At 46.0% G+C, this 16061-nt stretch overlaps 1 protein-coding gene across 1 annotated transcript in view; it reads right to left on the reverse strand.

Moving 5' to 3' along the window:
* The window catches only part of LOC145402635 (voltage-dependent calcium channel subunit alpha-2/delta-1-like), a 440994-nt gene that overhangs the window by 379060 nt on the left and 45873 nt on the right, over positions 1-16061 (reverse strand). Inside the window, exon 3 of the mRNA XM_080274627.1 lies at positions 5905-6018. Within this exon, the coding sequence (XP_080130753.1) occupies positions 5905-5955 (51 nt within the window). The 5' untranslated portion in view covers positions 5956-6018. The remainder of the gene's footprint in view (positions 1-5904; positions 6019-16061) is intronic.

The following is a 16061-nucleotide window of genomic DNA, read 5'->3' on the forward strand; positions in this document are numbered from 1 at the left end:
GATCAGTTCCTCATCAATTGTATGGGGTTTCTTTGACTTAGCAAACTGGTATGCAGCTTGTTAAACAAATAACAAAGGCTTCTCTGTTGGTGAAAATCCATATGTCCACAATGTGCTGGCATGGTCAAATCTGGCTCTTTTGGCCATTAACATTGTGATGTCATTCCCGGCATCCCTGCCACCACGTTTGTTCTGAAAATGTTCATTGAGCTTTGATGGCTTAAAATTCACATCTAAGAACTTCATATTGCACGGGCTGCATTGGGATGTTCTGCACCATCTTTTTTCTTACCCCACGTGAAGCCAAACTGAACAAGGCCAATGTCCCACTTTCATTTTTTGAACATGCTGAAGGCAAACCTGGAAAAAAGAAACAAAACAAATAAATAAATAACAATAGCAGTCTGAGACTGCAAACCTCCACCAAGGCAGAGTGTGTGATAGATCTTATGGAAATGTTTTCTTGTACTTTTTGTGCAAGCATTGTAGGCATTATTTATTGAGTTGGAGGCAAAAATGTTGGAGTTGCCACTATCCTACAATGGTAAAGAATCCTTTAAAAAATTCCTGGATCTGGATGATGATCCAAATTATCACCAAATCATAATGGACTGTTCCTTGGGCCATACCCTCCAAAAATTTTTCAGCAAAATCCATTCATAGCCTTTCGAGTAATCCCACTAGCAGACAAACAAACAAACAAAAACCGTTAAAAACATAACTTCCCTGGTGAAGGTAATAAATTAATACATAAATGATAGTTTTTTTTTTTAATGCAAGGAAGAAGGAACCAAAGGCCACAAGCCTGCAATTATTGTTCCTTCCAAGAGAAAAACAAAATACAAGAGAGAGCCAAATTCAAGATCCATTCATTTCGAGATGCCTGGACACACTGCATTTGAAATACTGGAGGTCATAGGAAGCAGGAAATACAGACAGAGGGAGACAGTTCTAGAGTTGACCTGTTGCATAAATGAAGGACTGGAAGTAACGGTTAACTCTTGCATTAGAGAGTTTGACAGAAAAGGGATGAGAGTTTGCTGCTAGACGGGTGCTGTTCACCCGTCGTAGAGGTGGAGGAATGCATGCAGACAGTTCAGAGGAGCAGTGACCATTGAAGTAGCGATAGAAAAGAGATAAAGATGCAACAGTGCGACAAAGAGACAGAGGTTGAAGGGAGTCAGTAAGAGGAGGAAAGTAAATCAGAAGAAAAGCCTTTGACTCCACCCTATTGAGAAGAGCTGTATGTGGGGAGCCTCCCCACACATGAGAGTTGTACTCCACACAGGGGCAGATAAAACCCCTGTATAGAGTCAACAATTGTGCAGGGGTAAAGAACGAATGAAGTCGGCTTAGCACACCTTATCTCTGAGGGCATGATGTGATGGAGTGACAAACATAATTATCATTGAAAGTACTGTACTTATAACCCTAAGTAAACATGACAATCTAACCAACATTACTGTACATACATAAAAACATTCATGAGAGATCTCACTTTCACACACAACATTCCTAGCCACAGGCCTAGCCACAACACAATTTGGAAGCAGAGGAAATGGTTCAACTATTGCTCTTGTTCACTATTTATGTGTGAATAAACCCCACCCCCACGTTAACTCAACTGTAGCACCAACAAGCACATACTTGTGCTCGCCTGCTGGCGCCTACTGTCCTTCACTCAACATAGCACACCATAAAATGAAATACAGTATACACACTGTTATAAATTATATCATAGTCATGGTGGTAGGTGGTGGTGGCCTCCAGACACTCATTTGGTGTTGTGCTGCCTACTTCTACTTTCACTTTTATCATTTTTTTTCTATGCCTACCCTCTTCTTTTCCTATTTCTCCCATCTTTCCTGTCACTTTTTATTACTATTCTTTCCTTTTCAGGTGGCATTACACTGAGTGACAAGTCTAATGGTTCCCTGTAAGCCAGGAAATAATTTTCAGTGCTGGATGGCAGCCACATAATCCAATACGTGTTACCTATGTGTCAACCAGTGGGTTGGCAGAGGGTTAATGCCCCTTCCCGTAAAACAACTGATTCAAAGACAAACGGCTACCCCTTACAGGATTACGGCATCCAGCTACAGACAGATAGCTAGTGTATATCTATCTATCTATCTATAGCCCGATGCCCTAATCCCGCAAAGGGTGGCCGCAGACAAAACGCCTCCAAGTAGCTCTGCCACCCACCATTTGACTACCCTCCCTCCAACTCACCACCCTCTCCCTCATATACCTCTCAACTCCATCCCTCCACCTCATCCTCGGTCTACCCCTCCCTCTCCCTCCCTTTGCCTCACCTAGTCAGTCATTCATTCTCCATTCTCTCCACATGTCCAAACCACCTCAGTGTATTTCTCCTAATCTTCTCAACCACATCCACATCCACCCCACAACGTTCCTTCACTTCTTCATTCGTCAACCTGTCCCTCCATGTCACTGCACATGCTCCTCTCAAGTAGCTCATTTCCACTGCTCTCACTCTTGACTTGTTCCCCTCTTGCAAGGTACACGCGTCGCTTCCATACATCAGGATAGGGATCACAATACTATCATGCAGTGACTTCTTAACTTCCATACTCACCTCCCTATTTCTCATTATATTAAAAATCGCTCTAAAAACATAAATTTCGTTGCTATGGTCAACCACATCATAATGGTTATAAAAAACACAGCATCACTTTATCCTCTACTGCAAAAAGATGAACCACATTTGACGACAGCATCCTTGCACCCCTAACAGATCTCCCTCGCACCCACAATTATGAACCCCTGAGTGAGGAAGTATGGGCAGGGTATGGAAGGGTGCGAGCTCTGGATGTGTGCAATTCTATTTTGAAAAGGTCTATAATACATGATCTTTGGTTCCCATCTGCTGACTCCCGACCCCACTGCAAATTCATCATACATACAACCAAAATGGTGAAATCATTTCCTATAACGGTTCACAAACAGATATTAAGTAAAAAAATTTTAAAATTGAATTTTGTATCGAAAACAGTAATAAGCTGAATACTGGTTGATTAGCTGAAGTGTAATAAACTGGCATTGGCTACATAAGAACTGAGTAATGTAATTAATAAAAATCATTTGAATACTGCAAAGTTATGGAGAAAAGTGCTTCTACTCTGCTAAGCTTAAAATGTGATAAAAAATGGGCATACAAGCATTTAAACATTTTGACAGGTTCAGTTCCTTTGCTGATGCACATTAAACAGTGGAAACAGATAACCTTAGAAACAAAGTCGCTCCTTTTCCAATGATGCAGAAGGTAGTCAGGGACAAAAGTTCATCATTATTCCCTGAAGACTACTTCACACTTAGGACATGTCCATGTCCAGCACTTTGCTCCCTGACACACCATTTAAAAAAAATTATAGATGGACAGGTAAACATAAAAAAGCCTCCTTTAAATGAGGAACATTAGCCAGCACAAGAAAGTGAGAAGCAGATGGGGTGAAAGGTTAGGCAACTCTTGTCCTCAGTGTACAAAACTGCTTGTAGTACAAGAGATGGGTGATGGCATCACCATATTCCTATGACTAATACAAAGAAATTCTTGCCAGGGAATGTAAGAAAATGTTCAGCAAATCAGTAAAGAGAATTAGACAAGGTGGCAATGAAGTCAGTCGGGGAGTGAAAGATAAAAATGGTAGATTACAACTGAAGAAGGGAGAAAAAGTGAGTACATGGAGTGAACACTTCATGGAATTGCTGAACATAAAGAGTGAAGATAATGCGAGTATAAGTGGCTGGGGAATGGCTGGGAGAAAGAGGGATGTGAGAAGAGAGGAAGAAACCAGTAGGATGGAAGTTGTGGAAGCAATGAAGAAAGTCAAAATGGGGAAAGCCCCAGGAATTGATGGAGTGTGTGGTGAAATGCTGAAGCATGAGGGAGGGATAGCAGTAGAATGGATGTGGAAGATGTGCAGATTGGCCTGGGAAGAAAGTAGAGTCCTAGAGGATTGGAAGTCAGGTTTAATTATTCCCCTGTACAAAGGAAATGGGTAAAAAAGAAGTGTGTGGTACTCATAGGGGCATTTGTCTTCTTAGTGTAATAGAAAAAATATATGGTAGGATACTTATTGACAGAGTTAGGAAAATAACAGAGGAATCAGTTGGACAAGAACAGAAAGGTTTTAGGAAGGGAAGAGATTGTGTAGATCAGATATTCATTCTTAGATCTTTAGTGGAAAAGTTTCTAGAGAAGGGAAAGAAGTTGTATGTGGCCTTCATGGATTTGGATAGAGCATATGACAGGGTGGACAGATAAGGATTGTGGAAAGTATTAAGAATATATGGAGTAGATGGGATGTTGTTGTAAGCTGTGAAGAGTATGTATGAGGGTGCTAAGGCTGCAGTGTGTGTGGATAGTGAACTAAGTAAATTTTTTTACTTGAAGGTTGGATTGATGCAGGAATGTATCATGTCTCCATGGTTGTTCAATCTCTATATGGATAGGGTTATGAAAGAGATGCTGTACAAAGTAGGGCAGTGGATGTTGGAGTGGCCCTAATGAGAGAGGGCAGTGCTTGGAAACTCCCTGTACTGTTGTTTGCGGATGATACTGTGTTTCTAAGTGAAGACGAAGGGGAGCTGCAAGGCTTGGTGAATGAATTTGGGAGAGTGTGTAAGAAACAGAATCTAAAGGCGAATGTTGGGAAGAGTAAAGTGATGGTCATCGAGAGAAGCGAAGTCAGTGAATGTACAGTGAGGTTGGATGAGGAGGAAATGTAAATTTGTGAGAGCATTTAAGTATCTGGGTAGTGTGATGAGTAAGGATGGAAGTTTAGAGGGTGAAGTGATTGAAAGGGTACAATGAGGAAGAAAGGCTGCTAGTTCCCTGAAAGCAGTGATAAGAAACAGCGAAGTGAGCATGGAAGTGAAAAAGTTACTGCATGACAGTATTGTGATACCAACTATAACTTATGGATGTGAAACTTGGACCTTGTTGGAGAGGCAGAAGTCAAGAGTGAGAGCAGTGGAAATGAGTTATTTGAGGGAAGCATGTGGAGTCACATGGAGAGACAGACTGACAAGTGTGGATGGGAGGGAGCACTGTGGTGTGGATGTGGATGAAATAGGAAGCGTTAGGAGAAACACATTGAGGTGGTCTGGCCATGTGGAGAGAATGGGGAATGAGAGACTGATGAGGAGAGTGTATGTGAGTGAGGTGGAGGGGGCGAGAGGGAGAGGGAGGCCAAGGATGAGATGGAGGGATGGAGTGGAGAGGTATATGAGAGAGGGGGTGTGAGCTGGGAGCAGGGCAGTGAAATGGCTGGGGACAGGGCGACATGGAGGCAATTTATTTGTGGCCACCCCTTACGGGACTAAGGCATCTGGCAATAAATAGATACATCCCTTCATCCAATTACTACAGCACTCCTTTATGCTGCCCTTAATGATATGAAGAGATTACATGGAAGGCATTCTTTATTCCAATGCTTAAAGTGGCATACATTCACCTGGCAATACAATAACAAAAAGAAATATCTACAGGAATATTTCACTGCTTCAAATAACAACAGGTAAAGATAAAAATCTTTTCGGTGCTTTTATGATAATGTTGCTGTACAACAATGAGGTAAAGGTAGAGGTGTGGGCAGACATCATGAGATGCTTAGCCATGGTGCTCCTCTCTAACTTCTGCCATTGAGCCTGTGGTGGGTTACCCACCAATTATCTTGAAATAAAAGACCATCCAAGTTACAACAGATACCTACCTTACAAATCTTAGGTACTACTATTACCTACTACATCACACAGGGGGAATAGAGAGGCACTACATTATAGGCTGAATAACTGTGGCTAATGTGGAACCACCAATACACATATTACAACATTATGGAAACTACACAAATGCAAAAATGTTACAGAAAAGTAACTCACTTGGAGTGCATTACGTTTGTTTTCCAGGAATTCCTTGATATCTTCAGCCATTGTGGTGGCCAGTTTCTGTGGGTAGACATCCTCCAAGCTTACATCACGATTCTGGTTCAGGTCCTATGGGAAGAAGTAGAGTTAGTTTAACCATTTTGGCCATATTCCAATCAGCTTAGGAGGCTCCTTTGCACCATGTGTCTTGTGATTTATTTACCTATAAATTATATGGCTATATAATGAGAGAGAGAGAGAGAGAGAGAGAGAGAGAGAGAGAGAGAGAGAGCGGCGGGAAAAGGAGAGAAGGTAGAAGATAGACAAAAGGGACAGAAAGTGGAAAGGAGAAGAAAAGGAGGCAAGGAAAAGAAAGGAAAGAGAAGAGATACAAAATGAGAGGGAAGAAAAAATGGAAATCATAAAGAAAGAAAAAAGGAAGACAAAGGGAGAGGGGGAAAGGGGGAGAGGAGGCGTGAGAAAAAGGAGAAAAGGTGAGAAGAGAGAATGGAAAACAAGACAAGAGAAGAAAAAAAAAGAAGAGAAAAACAGATAACAAAACTGAAGAGAACAAGAAAAGAGGAGGGAGGATGCACGGGAGGAAAGGAAGTGAAGAGAGCATTTTGCACTCTTTTCTCTTAATTCATGCTGCTTTTCCAAAATTTTATTTGTTTCGTACTAAGCCGACACGGAAATAAATATGAGAAGAAAGGAAGATTTAGATTAATGTCCACTGATTATATGAGGGCCACTGGGATAGATATTCAAGTTCTGCTTCGTGAGAGAGAGAGAGAGAGAGAGAGAGAAAGAGAAAGAGAAAGAGAGAGAGAGAGAGAGAGAGAGAGAGAAAGAGAAAGAGAGAGAGAGAGAGAGAGAGAGAGAAGGTAGTTATATTCGTTTCGTTTTCATTTTGTTTTTAAAGGCTCCAACATGCTTGCATGTGTCGGCCTTGGTCACCTAATGGCGGCTCTCCACGCTGCACGATCCATTGCAGCCTCCCTGTTCAGTCCCTTAACCCTAAGGTCACACTTAATGACCTCGTCCCATGTCTTTCTCAGTCTACTCCTCATAACCCCACCCCCAATATTAACACTTCTCACCTTCCTCACCCAATTATCATCCCCCATCCTCTCCACATGTCCAAACCACCTCAATCTACCTCTCCTCATCACAACACCAATACACTCCAGTCCCATCCTACCTCTCAACTCTTCCATTGTAATCCCAGCCCCTCCAGGCCTTGGACGCAGGGACGCACTGCACATCCACCTAATCATTGTCATTTCTGTACGTCTATATGCCTTAAAAAGGAAGAAAGGCTGAAGAAGAGGCGAGAAGAGATGGGATTCTTGTTATTGTGGCCCCTGGCTCATGTTGAATGTGAACTCAGTTGACTGCAGGCTTAAATTGCCTGTCTCCCACAATCCAATGCCCTCCTTTCAGTAGACAAGGGAAGTAGGCGAGGGACGTTTGAATAACCAGTCAGTTGAGCCACCAGGTTATATCGATGTCACCACATGAGGGTGTCAAGTGAGGGAAGACGAGGGAACAACACAGCTTTTCTATAATTCATTCATTTTAACTAGCCAGAGATTTCGTTCTTTTGCAGCTTAATGGCTGAATATGACAACACTGTGGCTCTGCATCCACTCCATGGCATTTCTTCCTGACCAGCATCATATCTCGTGTTAATATCCTACAACAGCTCAGCATTAAAGATGACTAGTTCTAGTCAACAGAACAGAGACGGTACGGAAGTCGAATGTGGAATGGTGGACTATTCAACTTTGTCGAACCTTTCTGAAAATAGACTGTTTGGTGCTTCCTTTGACTTTTAAGGATTCATAACTGGATCATATTCTTAGCTACCACAATCTACTGCAAACATTTTCCTGTCCTTCACTTTCCTACTGCAAACATTTTCCTGTTCCTCATCTTCCTGCCTGTTATTTTCAAGGTTAAAATGCAGTATAGTGCCACAGAGGGCGACCTAACACCCACAGAAGGAGCCCACCGAGAAGCACGGATAGCCCGCCAGGACTCAGGGTGACAAAGACATAAGTCCACCCGGGCCGCGCGCCCCTGTGACCCGGAGCTTGCCCGCCGCCACCATAGCTTGAATACAAGACTAGCTTCCGGGCGAGCCGACCCCAACCAACTACGGGGTGGAGTTGTAACTCAAGCTCCAGTCAGCACCCCTGTGATGGCCAGTAGCTGCTCAACTCTCCAACAAGAGATGGCCTGCAGCTGCTATGGAGGAAAACAGGAGACGGCCTGTAGCCGCTCTGAAGGTGCCCCTAACGAGACGGCCTGTAGCCGCTCAACCCTCCTGCAGGAGATGGCCTGTAGTTGCTCCAGAGGGAATCAGAAGACGGCCTGTAGCCGCACTGAAGGTGCCCCTAACGAGATGGCCGGTAGCCGCTCGACCCTCCTACAGGAGACGGCCTGCAGCCGCTCCAGAGGCAAACAGGAGATGGCCTGTAGCAGCTCCCGCCTTCATCAGGAGACGGCCTGTAACCGCTCAACCCTCCTGCTGGAGACGGCCTGTAGCCGCTCAATCCTCCTGCAGGAGACGGCCTGTAGCCGCTCCAGAGGGAATCAGGAGATGGCCTGTAGCCACTCCCGCCTTCATCAGGAGATGGCCTGTAGCCGCTCTGAAGGTGCCATTGAGTCGGCCTGTAGCCGCTCCCTCCCCCAGGCCATGGCCAGTAGCCAGGCCTTAGCGACAGCCTGCAGCCGCGCCCCCAGAAGGCCCTACAGCAGGAGACGGCTGGTAGCCGCTCCTCCGTCAGGTGCTGACTCCTGTTCACCAACCTACGACCCAGAGGGAGCCCCCGGCCCGGAGGGGTACTGGAGAGGCCCCATGACTTCCACCAGGCTCTTCTCCCTGCAGCCGGATCCGGAGAGGACTCGCCTGATGGACCCCAATGTAGGCCGACGCTGCAGCCTCCTCCTGACAGCGTCTCCAAACACCGGGGACCGCAGCCCTCGGGACCTCCAGACCGCCCCCAGGACCCCTGGGCAGGACCTCCCTACACCCAGCTGCCGGAGATCTTCGTCCTCTGTCAGGCACCTGAGCGAGAAGTTCAGGCAGTTATTTGACCCCAGCCCCGAGGGCCATACTCCCTCCCCAAGCCCCCAAAGCGCGGGACCCCTCGCCACCCGCAGCCACGGACGAGAGAGGACACCCCTACGCATAATCCCATGGCCCCTGAACACAGAGGACCCCAGCGGAACCCAGCCCCGTCAGTAGGGAGGCTGGGTCACCTCTGCCGCCCTTGTACCTGACCGCCACAATGCCCAGACCCGAAAGGAGTGACAGTGAAAGCACAGTGTCCGTGACTTAGTGACGTGAAGGCAGAGCAGTGAATTAACCATATAATGGAAGTCAGTGAGAGAAGCACCAGTGACAATATAAAAATGGTGGTGTGAATAAAAGTAACAGTGAAACCGTGAACACGGCCAAGCAGTGAAATAAGGGTCTATTACAGTGAATATGCTACCATCTAGTAACGCCGTGTTAAAGTAATAATTACCAACAGTGAAATAGTACCACCCACTCCATAAATATCTAACTTGGACTTCCTGCAATAATAGTGCATAACCTCTCTGCTCTACGTGCTGTTCACCTTACCCGATCTTGTCCTGAGCAGTATCCTGCGCGATACTAACACCCCATATCTAGGCCTAAGAATTATAATTGTCCAGTACACCTGCATTTGTGACATCTACCCGTTCCACTATAGAATTTAGTAATACACATGTAAGGCTGTTGTCTTGAGTTTTTGTGTCCTGCCTCTCTCCTATTTGTTTAAGCTCCGGTCTGGAAAGAGAATCTCGCTACACACTAGACGTTAGAGGGACGGGACGCCGACCCTAAAACACCTAGCATTACAAAGGTGATGTTCTTTACTATTTTCCATGGATAAACAATTCAACTGAAATCCGGTGGGTCAAAATCTGAGTGTCCATTATTTTTCACTCCTGTCCTATGTCTTTTGTTTTTCACCCCTAGACAACTGTATAATATTCTTGTACTAGCATACCCCTGTTGATTATTATGACCTGGAAATGGTGTGTTCTGCATTTTTTATTTTCAATTCAATCTTTATTTGTCCCTGCCTTTCTTTCTTTTCATATAATCTTTTACGTTTACCGTCTTTCTTCTGTTTCTCTTTTTATTACGCCATTCGTACCTCCATTTTTTTTTTTACTTCCTTTTGTCTATCCACCTCCTCCTCCTATCTCCCGATCTTGCCAATTTCCTTCACATACTCCTCTCCCTCCCTCTATTACAACCTGTTTCCTCTCTTTCTCTCTCTCTCTCTCTCAGCTAATTTAAGGGGCCACAGAAAATGCTAGAACTAAATAAAAAAACACGAACTTCATCTTCTCTCCATCCTTCCTTCCTTCTTTCACTCCCTCCTCTTCTCCATTACCTAGTACCCTTCCCTCATCTCCCTCTCTTACTCCTCTCCCTTCCTTACTTTTTTTTTTTTTTTCATCTTCCTTATCTAGTCAGTTTTCCTCTTTATTTTCTCTCTCTCTTCCTCATTCTCTCGCCTTCTTCCTTCTTCTAGTCTTTTCCACTGCTTTCTTTCCTACCATTCCTCTCACCTCCTCCACTTCCCTTTTCTCTACTCCTATTTCTCAGCTTTTCTCCCTCATTTATCTCCCCTCCCTCTCACCTTCCCTCTTCTCCTAATGACACATTTCTCATGCTAATGATCTCTTACTCGCTTTCTTCGCTTGTTTCACTGCTCTCTCTCTCTCTCTCTCTCTCTCTCTGGCTTTATCTACGTATGTATCTATCTAGGCCTATTTAATTAATTTTGTTTTTTCATCTATTATACTTCTTATTTCCCTTTATCGTCTCGTTCCCCGTTCCTTCCTTCCTCTCTTTTCTTCCTTCCTTGAGCATTTCTTTTTCTCCTCATACCTCCTTTCCCTCTCCTGTTCTCTGCTACTCCTCCTCTTCCTTTTACTTTGTTCCTTCTCTCTTTCTTATTCTTCATCTTCCTTTCTTCCATATTCTTCCTCTTCTTATTCCTCCCTCTCCTCCTCCCCCTCCTCCTCCTCATACCTACCTCCCTACCTTTCGTCCTTCTTCCTCTTCCTTTTCCTTCCTTCTTTCCTCTTGCTTCCTTCCTACCTATTTCTCATTAACCTATCATACCAGGTAATGCTGGGAACGATATAACTCTCTCTCTCTCTCTCTCTCTCTCTCTCTCTCTCTCCACTGCCGCACAGTTCTGCTTTGTTCCCTCTGCTTTAAGTACACTTTTCCCTCCCTCCCTCCCTGCACTCTCTCCCTCTCCGCCTGACTCATCCCTTTGCTCTCCTCCCCCCCTCCCTCTCTCTCTCTCTCTCTCTCTCTCTCTCCTTCAGACTCCCTCCCCCCTGCTTCCCCTCTGTCCCCTCTTCTCTCCACTCTACATTTCTTTCTCTCCTTACCTTCCTTACTTTTTTTCCTGTATTTTTTTTCTCTTTTCTTACATTTCCTCCTTTCTTCTTTACCAACCCCCCTCTCTCTCTCTGCCTGTACACCACACTCCCTCTCCATTCCTTCTCTCTCCCTTTCTTTTTCCCTTTCTCACTCTCTCATCCCCTCGCTCTCCCTTTAATTTCCTCCCTTCCTTCTCTTCTTTCTAATCTTCTCCCTTCCCTCTTTCTCCCTCTCCACATAGGCTATTCCTTCAATTCACTTTTTCATTTTACTCTCTCTCTCTCCCCTTGGCCAACTTACCTGTTCTTTTTTTAACTAAACCGGAAGTGCTCTCCCTCTCTCCCACCCGGTCTATCTCTCCATCATTCTCTCTCCTTTCCTCCTCCTCCTCCGTCCTCCTTCCTTATCACTGTATCTCCCTCGGCCTTCTATCTCTCCCTCTCACCTCGCCGTATCTATCACATGTATCTGTTCTTATATATTCTCTCTCTCTCTCTCTCTCTCTCTCTCTCTCTCTCTCTCTCTCTCTCTCTCTCTCTCTCTCTCTCTCTCGATTTCGTACTAAGCCGACACGGCTATCTCAACCTACAGATGTATCTAACTCAAAATACATCTACTGGGTATCTATCTTTTCATCTTTCCCTACCTATCTACCTCCCCTTCATTCTACCAGACAATTTATGTAATGCTAGGTGTTTTAGGGTCGGTTTCCCGTCCCTCTAACGCCTAGTGTTTAGCTGGGTTCTCTTTCTAGACAGGAGCTTAGACAAATAAGAGAGAGGCAGGACACAATTACTCAAGGCAACAACCTTACATGTGTATTACTAAATTCTACAGTGGAACGGGTTGATGTCACAAATACAGGTATACTGGACAATTATAATTCTTAGGCCTAGATATGGGGTGTTAGTATCGCGCAGGATACTGCTCAGGACAAGATCGGGTAAGGTGAATAGCACTTAGGGCAGAGAGGTTATGCCTTATTATTGCAGGAAGTCTAAGTTCGGTATAATGGTGGAATTGGTGGCACTGTTTCACTGCGGGTAATTATTTCTTTAACACTAGGGCCTACGTACGATCTCAGTGTGGTACGGCGTCAACATTTGGTAGCGTGTTCACTGTGATAGACCCGTATTTCACTGTCTTGCCGTGTTCACTGTCTCACTGTTACTTTGCTCATTCCACCACTCTTTTATCCTGTCACTGATGCTTTTCTCATTGACTTCCTTTATTTTGTTAGCTCACGGTTCTGCCTTTACTTCATTGTCACGGACACTGTGCTTTCACTCTCACTCATTTTCGGGTCTGGGCGTCGTGGCGGTCAGGTACAAGGGCGGCGGAGGTGGCTCAGCCTCACTACTGACGGGGCTGAGTTCCGCCAGGGGCCTCTGTATTCAGGGGCCATGGGATCACACGTAGGGACGTCCTCTCTCGTCCGAGGATGCTGGTGGCGACGGGTCCCGCGCTTTCGGGGCTTGGGGCGGGAGTCTGGCCCTCAGGGCTGGGGCCGAATAGTTGCCTGAACTTCTCGCTCAGGCGCCTGACGGAGGACGAAGATCTCCGGCATTGGGTTGTAGGAAGGCCCCGCCCGAGAGTCCTGGGGGTGGTCTGGAGGTCCCAAGGGCTGCAGTACCCGGCGGTCGGGGACGCTGTCAGGAGGGGGATGCGGCGTCGGCCTACATCGGGGTCCGTCAGGCGAGTCCTCTCAGGAACCAGCTGCTGGGAGAAGAGCCCGGTGGTAGTCACGGGGCCTCTCCAGCCCTCCTCCAGGCTGGGGGCTCCCTCTGGGTCGCAGGTTGGTGGGCAGGAGTCAGCACCTGACAGAGGAGCAGCTACCGGCTGTCTCCTACCGTATGGCCTGGCTACTGGCTGTGGCCTTCTAGGGGCGCGACTACTGGCTGTCGCTAAGGCCTGGCTACTGGCCATGGCCTGGGGGAGGAAGCGGCTACAGGCTGACTCAGGGGCACCTTCGGAGTGGCTACCAACCGTCTCCTGGTTACCTCCGGAGTGGCTGCAGGCCGTCTCCTGTAGGAGGGTCGAGCGGCTACAGGCTATCTCTCGAGGAGCACCTTCAGAGCGGCTACGGGCCGTCTCCTACTTACCCCCTGAGTGGCTGCAGGCCGTCCCCTGTAGGAGGGCCGAGTGGCTACCAGTCTCATTAGGGGCACCTTCAGAGCGGCTTCTGGCCGTCTCCTGATGAAGGCGGGAGCGGCAACCTGCTGTCTCCTGGTTACCTCCAAAGCGGCTGCAGGCCGTCTCCTGTAGGAGGGTTGAGTGGCTACCGGCCGTCTCAGGGGTGCTGACTGGAGCTGGAGTAACAGCTCCACACCGTGGTTGTCGGTGGTTGGCTTGCTCGGAAGGTAGCCTCGTACTCCTGTTATGGTGGCGGCGGGCAAGCTCCGGGTCATAGGGCGCGCGGCCCGGGCGGACTTATGTCCCCATCGCCCGGAGTCCAAGCTCGCTGTATATGCTCCTCTGTGGGCTCCCTCTGGGGATGTTGGGCTGCCCCCCGGTGACATTATGCTGCATTTTCATTTATCCATCCATAAATCTGTCTCTAAAATATATACCGTATATTGAAAGCCTGCAAAAATTCTCCATAAAAAATAAATGAAGAAGGAATGTAAAGTAATATTAAAAAGCAGTTTATTTTTAGATGTCAGGAGACACTGTAAAATCCACACATATAAACCGTATGTGTTACAGTGTTAACTTGAAGATCTGTACAAGGCAGAGACAGGCAGGAAACACACACACACACACACACACACACAAAATACTCTGCAATAATATACAAGCAGACTGAAATACTCCCTCTTACATTCTAAAATAGCCTCTCCCTCACTCTGTTATTAGACACACCTCATTCAATTAAACACACACACACACACACACACACACACACACACACACACACACACACACACACACACACACACACAGAACTATAAATACACACGCATACACATGAACCTCGGAGTGATGCAGGGGTGCATCGTGAAAGACTTAAAATGATCAAAGGAGTTCAAGTACAACGGTGCGGTATTAAAAAAGGGAGGGAAGTCTGCACAGGAAATTGAGAGCAGAGTGGAACAAGGAAGAAAGGTGGATGGTGGTATATCAAACAGGGGTGTAGGATGTAAGAGGACTGCATGAAGGTGTGTTAGAGTCCACATTATTATATGGGTGTGTGGACTTCGGTATGTCATGAGAGCGAACAGTCAGGAGTAAGAGCAATGGAAACGGGACTGTTGAGAACGTGTCTGTGGAGAGCGTAGAAGGGATGAGGCTTGAAACGATGGTTCGTGTAAATATGTGGGACAAGGAAATCTGTTTAAAATACAGGAGACACCAGTGTGCTTAGGTGACATAGGCATAGGAGGGGAATGAAAGAAGATCGATGGTGAAAAGGGTACATGGGAGCGAGTTTGAAGTCAAGAGGCGGTGTGGTGGGCGAAGAATGTGGGCTGAATCGATATTTGTGAGAATGCAAGAAATAAAGTTGATAAGGCTAGGGAAATGTCAAGAGATAGAAATGATTGGATGATTTATGTACGAAGGAGCACAATACAAATGGCTAGGCACTCTCTTTTTAATTTGACAGTCAACGAACTAAATATATATCCCGCAGATGTGTATGAGACGTATCTATAAACACGAAACATTTGAAAATGGTTCTGACTATGAGAAAGAGAGAGAGAGAGACAGGATTCCGGGGGCTTGAGTGTTGTATGAATGATTGTGTGGCCCAAGTCAATGGAAAATCTGTTGATAATTCTCCCACCTGCACACTTTCTTTTTCCTTCTTTCGGGATTTTATATGACACCATTTTAAGGTGGAAAAGTGGGTGATGATGATGATGATGATGATGATGATGATGATGATGATGATGATGCGCGCACGCGCACGCACACACACACACACACACACACACACACACACACACACACACACACACACACACACACACACACACACACACACACACACACACAGATAAATACATATCCACACACTTGCGTCACCAACTCAATTAGGGAGGTCCCAAAAACAATTACAAGAGCTGCCTCACTACACTCCTTCCTCTCTAACCCCCTTCCCTTTCCTTCCCCTCTCTTCTCTTCCTCTTCCTCCACATTCCTATAGTCTACTCTTCAAACTTCTCCCTTCCTACACACATTTCCCTCCCCCTAGTTCCTCTTCACTCAATAATACAATTGGGCACCTAAATGTCAACCACCACTGCAGGCTGTACTCAATAGGGATATCAAGGGTCGTATTCTAATCAACACTGGAGGCTTCATACCACATTTTCCTTAGTGATTTAATATGCCTCCGCCCAGCTGTGGTGGAGGAGATATTAAATGATTGGTCTGTCCGTCCGTGCGTGCCTGGGTGTGTGCGTGTGTGTGTGCGTGCGTGGGTCCATAGCACTCTTGTGGGCTCGATATCTCCAGACCCCATGGACAGATTTCCACCAAACTTTTGTCAGTGATGCAGCATTAGGCGATGATAAATTGATTAGGTCAAGTAGGTCAAGGGTGAAAAAGATAACTAGATCTGATGTGAGAGGTGTAAGATTGAGAGGAAGACCACGAAAAGGATGGATGGACAGTGTGAAGAGAGCGCTGGATGCGAGAGGGATGTCTGTTGAGCAAGGAAGAGTGGCTGTGCGTGACAGAAATAAATGGAGAGAAATTGTGAATGAATAAGTGATGACGCAGC

This window comes from Coenobita brevimanus, chromosome 58, assembly GCF_032717465.1.
Source record: "Coenobita brevimanus isolate Jiangsu-jjx chromosome 58, ASM3271746v2, whole genome shotgun sequence".
Taxonomy (NCBI): Eukaryota; Metazoa; Arthropoda; class Malacostraca; order Decapoda; family Coenobitidae; genus Coenobita; species Coenobita brevimanus.